Source organism: Pangasianodon hypophthalmus, chromosome 26, assembly GCF_027358585.1.
Source record: "Pangasianodon hypophthalmus isolate fPanHyp1 chromosome 26, fPanHyp1.pri, whole genome shotgun sequence".
NCBI classification, from domain to species: Eukaryota; Metazoa; Chordata; class Actinopteri; order Siluriformes; family Pangasiidae; genus Pangasianodon; species Pangasianodon hypophthalmus.
The window spans coordinates 9,133,505-9,156,008 of NC_069735.1; the positions used below are offsets into that span (position 1 = coordinate 9,133,505).

Consider the following 22,504-nt stretch of genomic DNA (forward strand, 5'->3'; position numbering starts at 1 on the left):
TTGTTAGCATAAGCAAGCTAGCCTGGGAAGACAACCTTGCGATGCACTGCTTTGCTAACAAGATTTAACAGGTGATTGTCAGAGATGTTGAATAATTAATATGACTGGCTCAGCTCACAGCTAATGTAGCTAGTGTTGTCTGTGGATCGGAGTGATTTTGGGTGGCAAAATGTTTTAACATGCATTCCTGTTTGGGTTTTCAATAAGAAATAAGAAAAATGCAGTGCTGTATTGAGAGTCAAGTGGCTGGTCATCTGTCAGTTACTTCAACTGACTAAAATTGTATGCACGTTTCTGGGTGATGCACGTTTAATGCACGTTTCTATGCAGATTAAATGTTTTTCTGCAGGGGAGCATCATCAGATGTGACAACCATGCACGCATGCAGCTTAGAGGTAAAGATACAAATGCAGCAGGTTGTGTTTCCTCCTTACAGCTCCAGGGTCCCTGGTTCAATCCTGATCTCACGTTCCTGCCTGTGTGGCGTTTCACATGTTTTCCCTGCCTCCGTATAGGTTTCATCTGGGTTCTCCGGTTTCATCCCACATCCCAAAGCCAATAGGTGGCTTGGCTAAGATAAATTGCCCCACAGGTGTGAATGAATGTGTGATTGTATGTGTGCATGACACCCGTGATGGATTGGTGTCCGATCCAGGATGTATTCCGGCCTCGCTCCCAGTTTTCCCAGGATAGACTCTGGGTCAGAATCTGGATAAAGCACTTAATGAAGATGAATGAATGAATGAATGAATGAATGGCACTGCTTCCATCCTGATTAAAATTAAAATTCATTATAAACACACACCTCGGTAGGAGATAATGAAACCTAGAGTGATGGGTACAAAAATATTCGCCCCGGTGTGGCTTGATTATGATAAACTGTAATTTACATAAACTGTAATTCATGCAGAAAAAAAAAAATTAGTCACAAACAGTTTCAGTGCGTCTCGGTGTCGATTTCAAAGCGCGACTCGGGTTTGGAAAGTGTCCGTCCAATCTGGCAACCCCGCTCCTCCTCCTCCTCTTCCTCCTCCTCCTCCTCTTCATTTGATGAAAGCTTTCAACTCGGAGCGCTTGCACTTTTCGCGACGGCGCGATCGACGCTGCGCTCTCCGGAACTTGGAAGAAGAGTTCATTTCTCAGTAGCAGGAGAAAAGGAAGGATTCAGAGCGCGGAGACAGAGAGAGAGAGAGTTTCAGCGATGCGGAGAGGGAACAGATTCGCTCTGGCTTGGCACGGGCTTTCCTGCGCCCTGGTTTTGCTCTGTTTCGGGATGCTGGTCGAGGCGGACATAAGTTGCCGGTTTTGTCAGCCGGTGGGAAAGTGGCGCCCGCGGCAGCTTCTGCTCAACATGGACGCTCCGGTTACTGCAACAGGCGAAGTTGGAGGACGCGGACAGCTTTTCGGCGACTGCGCGACTGATCCCGAGGCTGAATGTCTGAGTTTCTCAAGGCGCAAACGGAATACTCGTGCGCAAGAGCCTCTGGAGACAGCGCGCGGCACCTGGAAGTCCAGTATAACCCGCAACGACGCGCCAGACAAACCGCACACACACAGCGCGCGCCCTGGTGCGATCCGTACCCCGCACAAGACACACCGCGCACGCAGAATGCGCAGGGGCGCACCACGATCCCGGGATGATCCTAAATCCCGACGAGCTCGAGGTGAAAGGTCACTCAGGTGGAGTAAAGATGAGTTGCAGCTCACCAGCTCCACGTTCGCCCTGAGCGGAGATTCGGCTCATAACCAAGCCATGGTGCACTGGTCCGGCCAGAACAGCAGCGTGAGTCTTATAACTTACTTACCCCCCCACCCCAACACCCCCATCATCAATATCCTTCCATGCAAAAAAAGAGTTTCAAGTTGTTGCTCTTCAGAGAAAAGTGCGCGCGCCCTGTGCGCAATCTGATATATCGTTTCTGCATCGCGATGCTGGACATGTGATACCTTAAATCCGAAAATTAGAGATTTTATACAGTGCAATGTGCATCCTGAATTTACCCGACACACTGTAGTTCATTTTCATTATGCAGGTTAAAATCAATGCAGCCTTTATTCAAGTCAAATCAGGAGTTTACTGTGCATTTGTTGCACTCATAATCCTTCCAAGATGGCCTTATATTTTGGCCATATCATGCAGCTCTATTGCACATATGCAGGGCTTGCTTATATCCTGTGGAACCTTGTCTCATGAACAATTTATAAGGTTTACACCGAGCAAGAGGTTTTTATTGAATTTCATGTTATTAAAGTTGTTAGAAAAGGTATGACCTCTAGACTAATCCATAAACCACAGCCTTAACCTTCCGAAGTTTTCATTCTGGGCTTGCTCTTATCCCATTTGTTTTTGTTTTTGTTTTTATCATACTTGCTGTTGATGATATTGATCATAGCTCAGATTATTGGCTGAAACCCAGTATAAATCAGATACTGCCATCCTTCTTACTTAACTTTATGCAAGCTTCTTCTGCCAAATTATGCAGGATTCAGATTTGGATTTGGATCTGTGGTGTGTGAGTCAACATCACACAGCAGAAAAATATGAATACTGGAAAACATGTCGATTCCGATCCTATATCAGTACAATATTTCTGACTAGTATTGGGCCTGTTACTGAAATTCAGCCCTATTTCATATGAAACGAGTGAAGCGAATTCTTAGAAAATTATAAGACCATGGTGGTCCTGTGTTTGTGTGGGATTTTAGGTGATGCGTATGTGATTTTTGATCACATTGTGTCTTAATCAGACATTATGTTTAACGTTCATGTCTGTCCTATTAAACACTCGATTGTATATATTTGGACACTGATGACTAACGACAATGTCTTAAAATGATAATTAGAAATAATTATACTGTTGTTCTTATACTTAGAACTTTAATATTGTTATTTTGAGCGATGCTTCCAAACAAACCTTTATCCATTTGCTGAATTTACGCACTTTACAAACATAAGTTGCCATAAAATCGCATGTTTTGCCTTCTGGCTAGATTCAGGGAGAGTTAACACTTAATCACAAATTATGGTTCAGTATTGGATTCTGAAAACTTAAGGCTAGAATAAGGATGGGTTCTGACAAGTCCTATCACCTCTCCTTCTTCAGGAGCAGTCTTTTTTTTTGCTCTTCTAAGCCTGGGCGTCTTTGTTATACGCCTTAATTGAATTTTCCCACTTCTGCAGTGTGAATAGCGAGAATCAATACATGAACTTTTTTCGGGGATTTTTTATTCTCCTGTAAGTGTGCGAGACCTAGATGAGAAGCTTCGAATGGATTGAATAAAAAAAAAAAAAGCATGTGTTACTTATTACGCTGGATAATGCGGTGCAGAAAGTATTCGTTACTGTGTGAATGCGTCGCAAAGCAAAAGGGGAGGCTTTTAATGGCTGCATCATGCACAAATGTAAATAAGTATTAATGGAAGTATAAAGCTGTGGAGTGTTTACACAGACACTGTGAAGGTTTATACACTAATGTGGAAAGAAACGGTGTGCATATATGTGTGTGTGTGTGTGTGCATGTGCGTGTGGTGCAGCTCATGGAGGGGTAGGACATCTGCTTTCTCACCACAGTCTAGCCACCATTCTTTCACACACACACACACACACACACACACGCACACGCACATACACACAGAGACTCAGACACACTTCCACTGAGACAGATGGACCACACTCCTGAAGATGCCCAGAATCTTCATGTTTCTCTCCACAGTTCCTACATCCAGCAGGGCTTGTTGACAAAAAAAAAAAAAAATTCTTGTAATGATTATAGATTGCTGCCATCCTCCTGAAGCGCATAAAGGATGCGATGATGAGCCAAAGTGATTTAGGGCCAGGGTTTAGAGCTTCTCTACTGTTACAGCTAAAGCTTTCTCATCCATAACCAGCGTTAATTAAAAATTTAACAATGTCATAGTGATGATGATAGGAATTAGTGTTGGGTGATATGATGGTATCGATACTGTGATAAATTATGTCACAATACACTTTTCTGAGATATCACAGATATTATGATATCTTATTATAATTAAAAAATAATAATTACAAAATGAGTGGAAGGTACAGAAGCTCTAAGAGGCCATGAATTATTATTTTTTTCTTTCTTGTTTTCTCGTGATCACGACTTAATTTTCTTGTGTACTTGACCTACCATGTTGTTTTTATTGTTCTGGAGGCAGCAAAAGCTTAGCGCAATCCCGCAGCGTCATGGATGAACACATTCGTTTTATTTTGATCAGGGACTCACTCGAGCTGAAATAGCTCTATGTCTGGCAGTGATTGACAACTTCCACATTAGTATCCGACACTTGAGAAGGAGGCTGTTTCCATTTTTGTGAGGTTCTCCTCTGGGACACCCCTCTCTCTTAATGCAGAGAGCGGGCAATTATTATAAATTTATAATGGCGATGGCGATGGAGAAGACGCGAGATTTTCTTATGGTAAAAATACGTCATGAGAAAGCAGCTTTTTGTTATGTCACGATCATGAGAAAACTACTATTGTTATGTGGAGATAACGAGAAAATGAAGTCATGATCACGAGAAAACAAGAAAGAAAAAAAATAATAATGTATGGCCTCTAGGAAGGAGCTGATTTGATGTTAAACTTTTGTAATTAAGCTTTAAAGCTTTAAAGATTTTTTTAAAGAGATTAAATTGTTGTCTCTTTTTCAGTGTTAAATCCAATTTTTTAATAACTAAAAATTTATTGTTTTAAATATAAACCTACTGTATTGCTGGCAGTTTTTTGAGCAACCCTATATATTGTAGAAATATCTTCAATAATCATGATATGATATTTTTATTTATTTATTTTTTTAATTTTGCCCACCCCCAATATCAATAAGCATCATCTTTACCATCAGGTGTCGGTGGTTTTATAATTAATTTGTTACTTCGTCTAACTGATTAAATGTTGTATTCTTTTCATTGTGAAATATGTATTCATGAATATATCTTCAGGTATCATGATATAATATTTTTACCTTATTGTTCAACCTTCTATGGTTGAACACTAGAACAACCTTTACCTTACAAGCATTAATCAGTTCTGATTTTCCGATTTGTTGCTCTGATCAGTTTTTTTTCTATGTTTTATGTTTGTAATTGATTAGATGTTGATACTTGCAGATGGCTCTTTTTCCTTAAGTGTGTCGAAACGATCGCGGATTTAAGTGCAAAGAGTTGAATCAGCTTCATTTGCGTGGAAACTAGCCCTCGCCCACTAGTCCTTTATTTACATTGTGTGCTACACACCCCAATTTATACTCGTATACATCGACTTCACATAAAACACACCCTAATTCCTGCAGGAGTTGCAATAGTGAGCCAATAAAAGGAAAGCATTCGGTAGGCGATCCAAGATCCTTGAGTGAAGAAGCACTTTGTTTGGTTGCTGAAAGAAAAAAGTACAAAAAAAAACAGCTCTTTACTGATCAATAGTGGAATGGTATCAAAATCAAAATGGAACAGTCTTCCAGTGGTATTTACGTGAACTATTTATATCTAGGTTTTTATCCATTTTCGAACTTGAACACGTCAGATGTAATAAAAGCTTTATTTGTAAGTATAGGTGAGCCATGCTCCCATCCTGAAAAAAAAAAATTCTTAATTCATACCAAGACAATGCTGAAAGAAATGAATCAACAGCTAAAAAGCAGAGCAAAAAATTTCAGGTCTGGTGTGTTTTGCTGCTGATTTATATTTATATAATCTCAAAAAATGTGTGATGATTTCCAAGCATCCGAGTAGATGGTCTGAACAAGACTCCTCCTGCAGGTCAGAGCTTTGTGGTGTGTGTGAATGCACCTCTTACTTGTGACTGGTTAAGTGAAGGACTAGTACTGGCCAGTCATACTTGAAAGAAAAAAAATTCTCCATAATTTAAGTGGCAAAATACGTGAACAAGCATCGTAAGCTTTAATCACAGAGATGATTTGCATTGGAGATTGCCTAACCTCTCATCAGAGGATCAGGATCAAGGCGAGAAGGCAAAAAAAGGCCAGATGCGCAGCTTTGGCAGTTGTTATAGCTATTACTGGCACAAGAGCTGTGTGGGTGCGAGAAAGAAACCACCAACGATATGCATATAAACAATAAAGTGTCATAGAAAGCACATACACGTAGATCTGATCGTTCTTAAGACTTATTTTTAAGGCTATATATTTATATCCCTGTTCAGATAGAATTCATTTTGCATGGTGAGTAATGATTAATGATTTTAGTCCGGTCCAAATATGTTTTATAGATTACATTGTAAAATTACCATTTTACAATTTTACCAATAATAATAATAATAATAATAATAATAACAATAATAATAATAATAATAATAATAATAATAATAATAATAATTATTATTATTATTATAAGCAACTTTATTTATTGAAATAAAATGATAAAAGTAATGTAATAGAATGCACAGGATAAAACAGAAGCTGTAGTGAAACTATAAGTACAAAAGTAAGCATAAAGAGAATGTGAAAATGATGAAAGAAAAATAAAATGATAAATACCAAAACAATGGAAATACTTTCAATTAAATACCAAATTTAAAAAAAATACTAAAGAGCTAGATTTTTAGAAAATCTATATTGGCATACCAAATTAAAATGATACTGAAGATATATTGGCATGTTAGTAAAGATGTAAGAATAGAGTTTTGGGGCTTTTTCTTAAGTTTGCAGACGTTAAGAGCATTACGCACTCTTTTGTATGGTCTCTTTCATATGTCATGTTTCATGGATGGAGTGTGAAATTTTGACAAAATCCAGACAGCTTTGAATGATGAAGTCTCAAAGCCCTTAATTATCCTGATTGTAATCCTCTGTCAATTTTAAGTTACTTTGTCTGAAAAAGTTTGCCGTATGAATACATTTATATTTATACTGTAAATTCTTTCTGATAGTGAGATGGACAGCTAATTTAGAGTTGTACTGACACGGACACATCATTTATATGCATGCGGTGCTGTCTTTAAGTTTGGCACCCTTACAGAATGGCTGTCTGTTATGGTCAAATGCAGGTGTAATGCTTAGGGATGTATAGATATCATTTTTCCCAGTACGACTACATGTTTTTTTGTACTCATCAATACCGCTTCTGAATGAGTAACCTGATATTAAGCAATCAGGGACATCATGGAATATTTTATTTAGCTCTGTTTATGTTGGTGTGCTGCTAGCAATGAATCCCTAGTGCTAAATTTTATGTTATGGTTTTTTATGTTATGGCATTCCAACATTATCATTAATAAAGAGTGTGGGGGTGGCTGACCTGACTGTGGTCATTAAAAATGAGTGCTGTGAATTGCACGTTGACTCAAGAGCAAACTATAGATGCTGGAGAGCGAGAGGAAAGGAAGTGCGTATCTCAGTGCTCAGTGCTCGCATAACTGAAGTGCTCTAACACATGCCAGTGTCTCTGCACGCTCACGTCACTGCTCCATGCTCGCAAATACCTTTGTTTGTGTGTGTGTGTGTGTGTGTGTGTGTGTATGTGTGTGTTTGTGCATGTGAGTGAAATTAACAACATCATTCTCTCATTTTTAATGATCTTACATACTGCCCATACTGCTTTGTGTGCTTAGGTTGGCCTATATCTCACTCGCTATTAAAAATACTACTTACATACTACTTCCGTAAGATGTTTTATTATGTTACTTGTATAATGTAGGAAGATGCTGTAGTTGTTTGATATTTTAGCAGAGCAGTTTGCGGTCTGCCTTGCAAACCTTGCCATGCAGTCTGCCTTTATTGATATCATTAACCTTGAAATACGCCCAGTTTGCTGTCATTTTGTGCACATCAGTGTACACTGGTCATATATCACAGTTTTTCATGTGGTTTGGGAATTTGGTATCGAAGCATGTTTATGAACTCGGTGTATCATATAACTCATTAGCGACACGTCTGTTATGAGCATTCTTCCATCATTTTTGATTGACTAATTAAGCAAGCAAGAGCTGATTTTTTCCTGGCATTTCTTTAGGCAATTAGTAACAAGCCAAGTGCATAAAGTTCCCGTTAACATTGCAAAATGCACCTCCAACACCAGTTGCCGCACACGCGAGACCAGCTTGCATTGCCGTCACTGCGCGCTAAAATCTATTTTTGGCTGCTTTTTTGCATGCAAAGTGTTAGAAGTGCTACATTTGCAGGAATAATGAGAGAGAATAGGTCTGATCTTGCACAGCTCAGTCTCTGGCTTTCATCCTTCTTCCTGAAAATGTGCCTAATTGGATGGTTTGCAAGATGCAGTAGTCTAGAGTCAGCACAGCTCCAAATGTTCAAACTAGCACGCAACAGCAAGGTGTTTTGCAGAGTGCGAAAAGTTATAACGAATTATCGTGTTCATGCTAGTACCTTTTCTTTTTATTATGAAGACCTAGCATACTTGCTTATATTAGCTTCACATTTTAAGTACTTGTGCAGTGCTTAACCATTCAACGACTCTCTTACTCAAATATTGAAATACTTTTCAGCTCAATATTAGAACATTTTAATGGTAAGCGTATGGTAATAAACCATTTAATGCATTTATGGTAATACACCAGCTCAATCTGTAAGCCATTCCTGGATTGTATGTTTTGTACTGTAATTGATTTCCTAAATAAATCTATGTAGAATATCATATAAAGAACCAGATAGAAAATAGAATAAGCACACAACCAGAACAACACTTGGAAGCAGAATTAAGGGCCAGGATTGAAAATGAAAACAAATATGAGTGACATCCCATGCAGGACAAAACAGCACAAATATCAATGTTTTTTCTCCTCTTAAAAATGACGTGGATCCATTTTTTGGATGCCTGTTGATTTGAACAGCTCTCAAAGTGCTGCCCTCGAAGCACTAAGTGCCAGATGCAGGGCTTGAAATGCTTACCTCTAACTTGTGAATTGTGAAAGTGCTCTACTTGACGTGGGGAAAACATAGCATCCAGCCTACTACCACTACTTTACTACCACTACAAGTGCTACTCATTTATCAATCCAAAAATTCTGTTTTTACAAGACTAAAGAATAGTTGTGGAAACAGCTCATTTTTATTTCTGTTTTTATAACTTCATGTGTCATCTGTCGTAGTTTTTTTTCTGTTTTTTTTTTTCTATTTTAAGTGGTCTTGAGGTTGAGAAAGGCACTATGTAAATAAAATTTATACAAAATTTATTTTCTTAAAGAAGTAGTAAAAGAAGCAATTTATAAATTTAAATAAATTTGACTGAATTATGTGGATGGATTTCATTCAAATTCAAATGTAAGTAAGAAAATCATAGTTATGTTATTGCCGGTATCACCTGTGACTCTGAAGAGGCAAAAGAAGGGGGCATGGCCAGACATATATAACACGTGTCATGTATATATAATGTCATTTTAGCAAAAAAAAAAAAAAAAAGCTGGTTATGAGTCGGCTATAGCTGCTAGTTGCTAGCATTAGCATTTAGTTTTAGGGATTAATTACCCATTAATACAGTCAGGAGTGCTTGCAGAATTGAAATCAGGACTGTAAATAAACCTAATGAGTTATTTGCTGTAATAAAATGCGTGCAAGTGCTCCGTAGTGAACAGCAGCGGGGATACTTATTGAATTCTTGTGTAGAGAAGTAGCCCTGATACACTTTCTTAATTTAAGCCTGAGTTTATGTCTTCCGAGTGAAGACATTGATGGCTTCATCTGTTTGGCAAGCATGGACAAGTCAAATAGCATAGGCTATTAAGGGTTGCACAGGGCTACAAAATAGGCTAAAAGGAAACACGTATTATGAAATGCAATACAGTTTATTTTTTGTAGATCTTAAAGCTGCAGACAAAGTGCTTACTGACAGACATTTAAATTGTCCAGCTTGATAGCTATCACGATAGATGAATAAATATGACATGTTAACAGATTTAAGTTTTACAGAAATCTGAATTAACAAGGTAGAGGTGACAGTGGAAAAGAAGAACTCCCTGAGATGACATAAGAGAAGAAACCTTGAGAGGAACCAGACTCAAAAATGGAATCCTCTTCTGTGTGACGATCAGAATAGTGGGATTATAAATCATTACTTTTCAATAACCATATACTATAAAGTCAAACAGTATTAAGTGTGCTGAAAGAGTGTTCACTAGGATTGTATAGTGAAGTCCTGGGATGAGCACAGGGCAGTTTTTTATGATTACAGCAGCAGTTCTTAGGTACAAATCTACACTATCCAAGTAAGCTTATCCACTGAAGAAGGGGTAAGGCTTAGGTATATGGAAATGTACAAATACGGGTGTCCATGTAGGACTAACTACAGCAGCAGTATGTGAGTCACAAGTACAGTATAAATCAGGCAGGTCTATAGTGTGAGAGTGTCTTCTGGTGGTTAAAGGAATATCAGTGCATTAAAGGTTGTGAATATTTAAGTAATTAGGCACATGATTATAAGATAACTGAAGCTACTGTCACTGTCAACCTTTTCCATTCAAAACCCAGTAACCCATTGTAAATGTAAGGTCATTATAACTGGTAGAGAGGATGTTCAATGTGATGTAGCATTTAATGGTGATCTTTGAGTTATGAAGCTTTTGGAAGACAGCCATGAACTTTTCCTGAGTTGTCTTGGGTGAGTTCTTATATGAATTTGCAGTCATAAGACCATGAAGATTTAGAAATAGCACAAGGACTTGGGCTGACACTCAGCTCCCAGCTGTCTTGTTGCAATGTTGAGATGATTCAGATTAGCGGATTCCTATTAGCTTTGGGATTTAGTGTGTATTGACCAGGGAGGATAGAAAAAGCGAGAATGCCAAGGTGAAGCTGTGTCAGATTGAAGGAGGCGAGCAATATGAAAAAGAATATTGTTTACCTCATATTTGCTAATTTGCATGACTGGTTCTTGAGTTTAAGAAGTGTTTCCCACAGATCTGGAATATACATGGGCGGTGGACAGGGGTGGAATAACAATTATTTGAGTTACTTCACTTTTCAAATACAAATTCATCTTTTTATCAAGATGGTGATTTGGTTTCTGTTCTTGTGGCTTTCAATGCTCTATACAGTTCGAGGATATACAGTGGAAAATATTGGCAACCTTTTCAGTTTTTCCAAACTTTATTGTGTTATAGATTTAATTTAAAATGGATTCAATTGTTTTTATGGTCATCAATCTAGCACAATAGACCATCATGACAAAGCAAAAACAATTTTTTTTAAAATAATTTTTTAAACTCTCTTATTTAGATAAGTATTCAGACCTTTTATGCAGTTCTTTGTAGAAGCACCTTTGGCAGCAGTTACAGCTTTGAGTCTTTTTGCGTAAGCTTCGCACAGCTGGATTTAGGCAGTTTCTCCCATTCTTCCTGGCAGATCATCTCAAGCTCGATCAGATTGGATGGGAAGCATCTGTGAACAGCCATCTTCAGGTCTCTCCACAGAAATTCAATGTGATTCACATCTGGGCTTTAGCTGGGCCACTCAAGGTCATTCAGAGACTTATCCTGAAGCCGCTTGAGCGTTATCTTTGGCTGTATGCTTCGTGTCCTTGTCGTGCTGAGCAGTGAACCTTCACTCGAGTCTGAGGTATCCTGGAGCAGCTTTTCTTCAAGGACCTCTCTGTATTTGGCTGCATTCCCTCAATTCTGACCATTCTCCCCAACCCTGCTGCTGAGAAGCACTCCTGTAACATGATGCTGCCACCATCATGCTTCACTATAGAGTTGGTATTAGCATCCGTCACAAGTGATTTGATCACAAGTGGACAGCTGCATAGCTGTTTACATTATGAATGCATCTCAAGTGGCCACTTGAGATCGAATTTCATACATTGTTTCTGCACAAGAAAAGGTGTCATGCACATTTATTACACCTGTCTTCCACTGCATTTATGTTCAGGCAGAAATGTCCTGCGAATCCTGTTTATTCTATCTGTATGGGTTGTTTCAAACCTTTTAATCATGTGCTCTGCTAATGAAACTTCTAAATGAATAAGAGATGAGATGATGAATGAAGCTATGAAAACAGCTGCTTTTGTCTCTGCTGTTATAGCATCATATTTATCCATTAGTCTAGTGGTGGAGAGCTCTTCCATTCAGTGTGATTTCCAAACAGTCTTGCAATGATTGCATATTCTCAGGTTAGGGCAATGACACAGTTGATTAGGCAGTCTTTTGTTGCTGTCGGAGACACACTGAGATGCTTTCACTACAGATGTTATGTGGCCATATGTGTCCTCTGAATGTGGTTTGAGTGATTGGATCACAGTGCGCCTTCAAGACTTGTTGGACCCAGTTCACACCTGTACTGTCGTCTCACCCAGGATGCTTGTTAATGCCAGGTGTGAGCAGGCCCTTGGCTTGTTTTTGGATCTGATCTGATGCACTGTGAATTGTGGGACCTTATTCATGCAGGTGTGTGCCTTTCTAAGTCATGTCCAATCAACTGAATGTGTCACCGGTGGACTCCAGTCACGTTCTATAGACATCTCAAGATAATTAAAGTAAAGAGAATACACCTGAGCTCAATTTTCAGTGCCTTTAACCAAGGGTCTGAACACTTATCTAAATGGGAGATATAATTTTTTGATTTTTAAGCTGTTTGCAAATATTTCTAAAAACATTATTTTCTCTTTCTTTATGGATTATTGTGCATAAGGGCCAAAAATATCAATTTAACCCACTAAGTGTGCAAAAACTGAAGGGATCTGATTACTCTCTGAACCCACTGTATGACTGATCTTTAATACTTCAATTAGCGATCTGTCTCAAATAAATAAGTATTCTTTATGATTATATTTTTAGAAATGTTATTAATTAATTAGAAGTTGGGCTGCATTTCTAGCATGTGGATGCAAACTGAGATCATACAGACCTCGCAGCCACGGGTGAAGTTCTAAATATAAATGTGTGTTCCTGTAAGTACTCATGGTTCTTATGGGAGAGTAAATTTGCTGTTGTGCTTCTGTGTTTTTAGCCCTTGATAAAAAAGAAAGCAAGTTGTGCATGGCATATTGGTAGAGCACAGTTGTTCCAAACAGTGGAAGCTGAAAAAATAGAAAACATTTAAAGCAGTGGCATGCAATTAAAATTTTTGAAGGTACAGTTACCTAAAATTCCTTACTTACAACGTTCCGGATAAGCAACTAACATGCCTGAAAGGTCAAACATTTTCACTGTAATGCTTAAACATTAATGATTAGTTTATGGGTATAAAAAGATGATACAAAGTGGTTATTTTTTGTAGTGGCTTTTCACATTCTTTTGCTATAGACATTTAACAAATGCAGCATCTACATGTATTTTGAATTTGACATGGAGAGAATAGACATATTTTTCTTGGTTCAGTCATTTAAACATTCTGTTTTCATTGTCAACCTTTTTTCTTAAACAAGCCACATCATCTGTTCAGACCAGAGAGGGTAAATAAAATGAAAAAATTTGCAAAAAGTCTGTGAAAGCTCTCCTCTTTCTGACCTAATTCCTCTGTCCTTGTAGCTAGTCTCTGGCCCAATAAGCTGCCTTCAGATAAATAATTTACATAAATAAGTATGATTGGCCACTGCTACAGAAGCCAAGCTAGTTCGTGAGCAGATTTAGCCGATTTTTTAATGCATGTATTGGCTCTGCTACAGTATTTTTAAAGTATTTGGTTTGGTCTGCTGAATACTGGCAGCAGTCCGCCATTTAACGACTCCTGATTTGGAGTGTCACGTATCGTTGGTAACAAGAAATTTTTATCGAATTTTGTTCTAATTATCTATTGGTTGCATTCTGTTGCTTGAAAATGTGCTGCATTAAAGCATTTTATTCCAAGGAGTTAAATCAGGAGCAGGACACAATATTCACTCAAATGTGAACTAGTGAGTGAAAATAGTCAGCAACTCTTTCATTTACCACGTCAATTCAATAGATTAGGTTATATATATATATATATATATATATATATATATATATATATATATATATATATATATATATATATTTATATATAATTATTTTGACTGTCATCTTTGTTGGTGATGTTAATGAGCTCCACTAGCCATCCATCAATACTTTGTGTTGTACGTATCAGGAAGTGATGAATTGGAAAAAAATCAATGGATTGTCAGACCTCTAGCAATAAGACTTAGCGTCCATCTTTTTCACATGCAGTGAAATGGGGGAGGATGTATATGGCTAGATGGAATCCTGATTAAGGCTTTCCGTACCAGAGAAAATAATTCAGTGTGAAAAATTGGTCTGTTGCATATACAGAAAAAAAAAGACAGAAAGAAAAAAAGACAGCATTTGCATCAGTAGAGCACTGACATTATATACAGAACTGCCATATACCATCATATCTACAGGTCTCTTGAGACTCATTGGCAGGTTAGTTACTACAGAGTTTTCCTATTAATTTTAGTGCAAGTATTGAATAATTCATAGATGAGGTACACTTTAAAAAGTGGTTTATATACCATACAATTTTGATGAAATTTGCAACTCTGCAGCTTTAGGTTTAGAACTTAGTCTGTTGACAGAAATCTTTTTAATATCATATACAAACTAGAGATTTTATGTTCAGAAGCACATTCAGTGTAACAGTGGTGACAGCCGAAGCATTTGTGATTTTGACTCTTTGCTATATGTAATATATGAGATATGGGAAAAGTACTAAAACTGATTTCTCAGATAATATAGTGGTCACGCCAAATGGCAATAAAATTCACCCAACTGAAAAGCCAGTTCGCTCAAGGGGAAAGAATGCAAGGCATGAAAATTTGCTTTCAATTTTGCCCCAAATTTATATAGCTGAACTTTGACCTGTGAATTTTTGAGCCAATAGAAAACAAGAATGCAGGACAATGGGTTCTCTGGTCACTAAAAATAGAGGAGCTGCTTATTATTAAGTAACACTCACCCCAGACTTTTGCCTCGCTGTTTTCTTACTGTTGCTTGGGGCACATCTGAAAGAAAAATGAGCTATCTTGTCCACCAACACACTCTAGGGTTTTATGGTAAAAGTCTTTTTTTTTTCTCTCTGCTTGCTATGATTTTCTTGTTAGCAATGTTGGCACCTGAGAAGTAGTTTTTCAAGCCAGGTTTGTAGCAGTCACTAGAAAGTCTGGTACTTTTTATCACTTTTTGTTGTACAAATTCCTAACAGGTAATGATGCTAGTGATATTCTTAGATGCTGGCCAGTTTACAAAGAACTGTTATAAAATGCTCTGAATAAGGATGTCTACCAAATTCTGTAAACGTAATGTAAATGTAATTGCTGTAGTTGCCGTGCGTATATTATATATTATATTGCCACTGTGGGACAAAGGTAATGGGTGAATCGTCTTTGATTGATCAATGGTTTTGACTTAGAAGACAGTCAGGAAGGCTGAAAACTTGACGCCGGGTGGTTTTGCAAGAAAACACAGAGCCATATGTCACTTCTTTCATTCCTCTAAATTTTCAGCAAGCTTCTCCTCTTGGCCAGTCAGCCATCATTTGCAACTCACACAATCCAAGTCTCAGCGGTGTTCTTCTCATAATCAACCCACGAGCCCAGGGTTTTGGGCTCATTTCTGCAGTTGCTAAGATAATTGTGGCCTGCTGGGTTTGCTGGGTCACAGACAGAGCACTCACTGCCTCAGACACGCTCTACTGCTTATCCTTTTTCCTTATCAACCAGAAAGACGGTGCTTGGCTGCCATTATTCAGCACTCCTCCCAGGTACCTCTCTTCCTCTCTCTCATTGAGTTCCCTGTCTGTTACCTGCATGCTGAAAAAAAATCTATTATTAATACAGAGAAATTTAGATTCAACACAAGCTGTTCCCTCTGGGAACCAGAGATCTTCAGTGAAAAGGGACCACGTAAATAAAGATGTGATTTAGTGGAGACGAGTTCAAATGAGACCCAGGTGTCCGCGCAGGATTTTGTTAAGTATGAGACATTCCCGTGTGCGTAATTTGTCTCCTTTCAAAATTAAATGCCACAATCACTTTTCAATTTATGGCATGTAATCATAAAGCATTTGCTGCGGCGAACTCTTTGCCTGTGCATGCGCTCTGAGTACTCCACTTAGCTTGCGATCACAGCTCCATGGGATGTTTTGACATTGGATTTCATTGCAGATTAGCGTCAGTGACAGTTTTCATGCTGTCTTCAATTTCAGTAGGATAACAGTAGATAGGATGTCATGTGATGTCACCGGAAGATGATGGAGGTGAGAATTACATCTATATGCAAATGTAACAAGACACCATATTCCCATAAAATGTTACAACTGAAATCAGAAAAATCTGAATAAATATACAGTAAAATATATACATAAGAATATATATTTATATATAACAGTATAATGAATAAAGAATAAAAATATATATAATTTGTAATGGAATAATTGAGTCATTTGTACAGCGTATATTCTATATTTAAGGGATATGGCCAAGGACAATACTGTAAAGGCAAAGAATCTCAAGTAGAGTAGTGTTCAGTTCAGTTCAATTTCATTTTATTTGTATAGCACTTTAAACAGTTGGCATTTTCATTGTTTTTGCTGATTTTTTTTTTTTTTTTTAGAATAGGCTATTGTTATCTTGCTTATACTATGGACACTTATTTGGCCATGTACACATTTGGCTTTTTTATAAATGACAGAAAAAAAGTATTAAACTCATTGATATTTAGCTAACTTTCTAGTCCCCCTCTCTTACACATTAAAGTGGTGTATAAAGCATTGCTTTCTGTTTGGTTACAATTATGCTAATAAAACATCTGTTTCATCTGTTCAATTGAAACATCCAAATATGGTGAGGAAAATAATCTCATTGTGTATTTGAGCTTATTTATGGCCAGGCATTCTAACATTAGGAGGCCAACCTCAAAAAAAAAAAAGCAAAAGGACAACCTCAAGGAATGTTGAAATGCTTTTCCCCATTCTTTCTGTAATTTGTTATAGCTAATAAGCTAACTTTCTTCATTGTATGACAGCTACCAACTGTGGAGGTTACAGACTAACACATGCTTGCTCCAAGACATGTGAAGCCAGACAACTGCATCTTTTCAAACTGCTGCTCATGCTGTGTCACAAGGGAGCATAAAATGGAGGAAAGCGCTATCTACCCTCTTCCGCATACATGAGCTCACAGACGTATATAATTGGCTAGTGTCACTACGAATGATGGGATAGGGGATAGAGAATGTCACACCTCCCACCCAAGGACCACGACCTAATTTACTCTCTTTACTTGCGATCTCGCTATATAGGGTAAATGTCTTTCTGTTGGAGCATAGTGGAGCCTAATGTTCAGACTCTTGAGATTCGCTTTCTCCCGTTGTGCTTAGTTGTATAGAACTGATATTTCTCCGTCTGTGTTGTGTCTGGATGTGGACTCCAGCTTTATCACAATTGTGATAAAGCAGTGCACAGTGGCAAATAAGCAAATTTCACCACATGCACCAATCCAGGTGAAGGGAACAGAGAACATTATCAAGACCGTGAATATATTTAAAGATTTAAAGGCGCTTTCACATATGCGGAGTTAAGCCCGTGTGAATCAGACCCTGGTGTTTTCTTCCTTGCAGATGAGAACAGCAATCACACTCGGGTGAGGATTGGAACAACCGGTCAGAAAGTGTCTGCCTGAGGTGGTCTCAATTTGGTTCTGCGTGAAGGCTAGTGTAGTTTGATTTCAATGAGAAAACGATTTCTTCCTGATTTTGATGACATTGAATTAAACATGTCATGTATTTTGGATTGTGTACAGCATTTTTCTGTAGATTTGAGCTGTTAAAGTGACCTGCAAGGCACAAACTGAACCAAAGGACAGAACTGTAGTGCTGCAGAAATGCGATTGGTTCTGGATATTTGGACTGACAAACAAAAAGAGAAAATAAGCACTGGATGCAATACACAAAATGTGTAAACTTCTTGTTTATATAACAATCATTTATTTAGCACCAGCTATAAGTTTGTGATGTATGTTGGCATACTGTAAACAGGCGGTGTGAAAGATCCCTATGATTCATTTGAGTCATAGCATGGTCTAGAGTCGCTGGATGGGTTGTACTTTGATCAGAAATGAAAGAAGTTTGGTTTTTTTAGTCATCAAGATATAATTCAGGAAACAGTGCAAACAGAAGGAGTGGTGAAACAGAGCAAATAGAAATATTAAGACACATCAGACTGAAAAAAATACAATAATACTTTGTCCTTAGAGTGTTAGCAAACCTTTTCCATTATTGTTTAACGGGTGATGCTAGAGATTTGCACTATAATCATATGGACATTTCTTTGGATTGCAATTAAATATGGCTAATTTTGTAACAGTCCATCCAGATTAAACAGAAATGGAAAGCATGACTGCAACAAGGGACTGTAACAAGGTAATTAAAGGACATTGCCTAACACATACAGTATGTTCAATGTCATTTAGCATGTAACACCACCGAAAAATGTACAGCAGTGTGATTCATATGTAACTTTTCTTTAAATTAAAAATGCAACCATGTTATGGCAGAACATAAACAATACACCCAAAAGCCTTGATCATGGAAAAAGCAATGTTTCTTTTCCCCTTTACTCTCAAGTAATTAAGATCTTTGCTTTGGATGCATTGCTCTGTGCATACTAAGTAAGAAATCTTGAAGTAGAGTAATGGCACTCTTGGCAAATATTACAAATGATCCCATAGCTGGATGCATTCTGTTAATTGGTGCATGGCTGTTAAGTGCAGTTTCATGTTTGGTGACTTTTTTTTTGAAGGAATTTTTCATTCATTTTTATTCCTGTTTGCTCAACGGTTTCTAAAGGTATTTGTCTAGACTGCCAGGATGTTAAGTATGAAAAAGTGTGCCAGGGGGAAAAAGAGGTGGACATGATATGGTGTTATATGTTGATTACAAACTCGTAATAGTTTGAACATTCTAACATGTATGAAGTTATGAATGGTTTTAATAATAGTTCAAAATAATCCACATGTACCAGCTCACAAAAGAAGTTACAGTACAAACAGTAAAGAGTAAAATAAAGGATGGGGTTAGTGGTGATAGCATTTCTTATAACTACATTCCAATCTGATTTTATGAGAAAATTGTATGATTTGAATGAGGTAGGTTGGATTTAATTGAATTTTGTAAAAATATAGTCATCAAACAAGGTATTATGGTAACCTCTGCTTTTAAACATAACCTTTACCTTTGTAACTTTTCATGGAAATTGTCTACTGTGAATTATTATGAATATGATGAGGTGAGACCATGTGGCTGAAGTTGTGGCTACAGTTCGTCGTTTAATGAAGACAAGCACAAAACAACTCATGACTGACGCTAATAATTCAGCTAGCTGGCTCATTTAAAGGCAGAATGACAGCCACAAACCATCTGGAAGGTCAATAGCTTCTTCAGCTTTGTCAGTAAATTATGGAAAATATTTCATAGAACTAAAAATTTCACTGCTAACATCCATGGCTTACCAAACTATTGAGAAACATCAACATTCCATCACTTCTGTGCGCAGAGCTCTCAGAAAACTTCTGAACATGTCACAGAAGTTCATGCCACAAGATGGCTGTGTAAATACAGTAAACATGGCCTTGTTGCGACTCCTGAATTCCTCATATGAATTCATCATGCATTCAGTTAATGAGTATCATTTTCTTTGAGATTAGTACACATTAGAAAATTAAATCATTAAAATTAAATTGCTAAAAAAATCATTAAAATTAAATCGCTCATTAAAAAAATCGTTATTAACAATTTAATTGTCTAGAAATGATAGCCAAGATAAAAAAATGACCATTTCCTCCATTTCAGGTTTAAGTAGAGAAGAGGAGGGTGTAATAAAATTAGCTCTGCAGTTCATATCAGAGAGTTCACAACACCTACGCAACTGTCAGTCATTTCCAAATTAATGACAGGTGTGGTAATGTAATCGTAGTAAACGTGATGAGATATTGTGACAGTGTAAGATGGTGTAGGGACGATTAAATCATTATATTGCACAAGCGTGGTAGACAATGCAATTTAGTGAGCCTTTACATTTAGATAGATCATGAGGGAAACTGCTTGTATTATACACTGATAAGCCATCACATTAAAAACACCTGCCTAATATTGTGTAGGTTCCCCTTGTGCCGCCAAAACAGCTCTGATCCATCGAGGCATGGACTCCACAAGACCTCTGAAGATGTGCTGTGGTATCTGGCACCAAGATTTTTGCAGCAGATCCTTTAAGTCCTGTAAGTTGTGAGGTTGAGCCTCCATGGATCGGACTTGTTTGTCCAGCACATCCCACAGATGCTCTACTGGATTGAGATCTGGGGTATTTAGAACCCAAGTCAACACCTTGAACACTTTGTCATGTTCCTGAAACCATTCCTGAACATTTTTTGCAGTGTGGCAGGGGGCATTATCCTGCTGAAAGAGGCCACTGCCATTAGGGAATACCGTTGCCATGAAGAGGTGTACTTGGTCTGCAGCAATGTTCAGGTAGGTGGCACATGTCAAAGTAACATCCACATGAATGACAGGACCCAAAGTTTCCCAGCAGAACATTGTCCAGAGCATCACACTACCTCCACCGGCTTCCCTTCTTCACATAGTGCATCCTGGTGCAATCTCTTCCCCATGTATGCGACACGCACGCACCCGGCCGTCCACATGATGTAAAAGAAAATGTGATTCATCAGACCAGGCCACCGTCTTCCATTGCTCCATGGTCCAGGTCTGATGCTCACCTGCCCATTGTAGGCACTTCTGGCAGTGGACAGGAGACAGCATGGGCATTCTGACTGGTGTGTTCTGACACCTTTCTATTATAGCCAGCATTAACTTTTTCAGCAGTTTGTGCTACAGTAGCTCTTCTGTGGGTTCGGACCAGAAGGGCTAGCCCTCGCTCCCCATGCGCATCATTGAGCCTTGGGCGCCTATGACCCTGTCGCCAGTTCACCGGTTGTCCTTCCTTGGACCACTTTTGGTAGGTACTAACCACTGCACACTGGGAAAACCCCACAAGACCTGCCGTTTTGGAGATGCACTGACCCTGTCATCTAGCCATCACAATTTGGCCCTTTTCATAGTCGCTCAGCCTAAGCTTACCCATTTTTCCTGCCATCTTTTGAGAACTGACTGTTCACTTGCTGCCTAATATATCCCACCCCTTGACAACTACCTTGACAAAAGATAATCAGTGTTATTCAGTTCACCTGTCAGTGGTTTTAATGTTATGGCTAATCGGTGTATATTACAGATCATATTTTTTCACTGTAGCTCTAGTGGAGCAGTTGATAGTAAACAGCCTTTGGCAAGATTTGACCTCACTCAGTAGGTTCACTAGCAGCTGCCAAAGTTACACACCTGTCTCACAAGCTGGGAGAAAATTGAAACCTGGGACCTGGCAGATCCTCTACTTTGATCCTCTAAGTGTTATCTGTCTGCTATCTAACGGAGAAGGAAGAGCAGATAGTAGGGAATGGTAGTGTTCACTTAAGATGGCAATCATGGTTCCAACACTGCTGAGCATGGGGAATTCTGTGTTACAGTGGTACAATTTCTATGCAAACATAGTTGGACCTAAAAACCATATAATGAATTAATAAGTGAGAGTGTGAGTAAGCAAGTAAGTAAATAAAAATAAGTTTTACTGTATCGATTATCCAAAAAAATTGTTTAAAACTGAGACATAATTCTTTTTAGCTGTTTTCAAATTTTTTTAATGAAACTGAAATATGTATAATATATCTTTGTATCCCTTATATCATATTTTCATATTTTTCCCTTCCCTACCTGTATAGAAATAAATTTTTAGGTCACAGTAAAAAAAAAAAACACTTCACTGCAGGTCGTACTGTGTAAGGTTGTGTATTTGACCAATAAAATTTCAATTTGAATTCGAAATAAGAATAAAAGACAGTTTTAGTGTTGTTTCTTTTTCTGTAACAGCATATCCTAAAGTATTTTATTCCTCTTATACCACAGCAATTTGCCAGTGAGCCACTTTTTATTAATTAAAGAAGGATACATCATATTTTTTTTTATCTTTTTATAGTTAAATTTAATGTTGTGGAATGTCTACAGAACAACTTACTTCCTGTTATCGCTTAAGTTGTGTCAGCTATAAACAGTCTTTCCTTCACCACCCTTGTTTTTCTTTCTCTGGAAGATAAAAAGACAAAAAAAATGCAGCTTGTCATGTTACCCAGAAACGGGAGACCGCAGAATGCTCTGGTGCTCTGTCCTGAAGACTTTTCCATGGCGGAAAACTAATAGACTGTTACAAATGGCTGACACTAGATTCTCCTTCCATACATGTCTTTATAAATGTCTCTGCTATCAAATGGGAACACATGTGCTCTTAATACACAATGTTAATGGTGGCTCAGTGATTAATGGTGCTGTGTGTGATAAAAAGTATCGTTGCTACTGATTTTAGTACGTAAGAACCAGCCATCCATCCATTCTCTGTACCGCTTATCCTACACAGGGTCACAGGGAAGCCTGAAGCATATCCCAGGGGACTTGGTTGACACCCTGGATGGGCGGCCAACCCATCACAGGGCACAATCACGC

The 22,504-nt window shown here is 38.1% G+C and overlaps 1 protein-coding gene across 2 annotated transcripts in view; it reads left to right on the top strand.

The window, feature by feature from the left end:
* The first annotated feature begins 1,140 nt into the window (after positions 1 to 1,140).
* LOC113537760 (VPS10 domain-containing receptor SorCS1) overlaps positions 1,141 to 22,504 on the top strand; it is a 206,090-nt gene continuing 184,726 nt past the window's right edge. For both annotated transcript variants that reach the window (XR_008301031.1, XM_026932397.3), the window contains exon 1: positions 1,141 to 1,783. Coding sequence is in view for 1 of the 2 variants with exons in the window: in XM_026932397.3 (XP_026788198.3) it covers positions 1,202 to 1,783 (582 nt within the window). In the remaining variant the exon portion in view is untranslated. The remainder of the gene's footprint in view (positions 1,784 to 22,504) is intronic.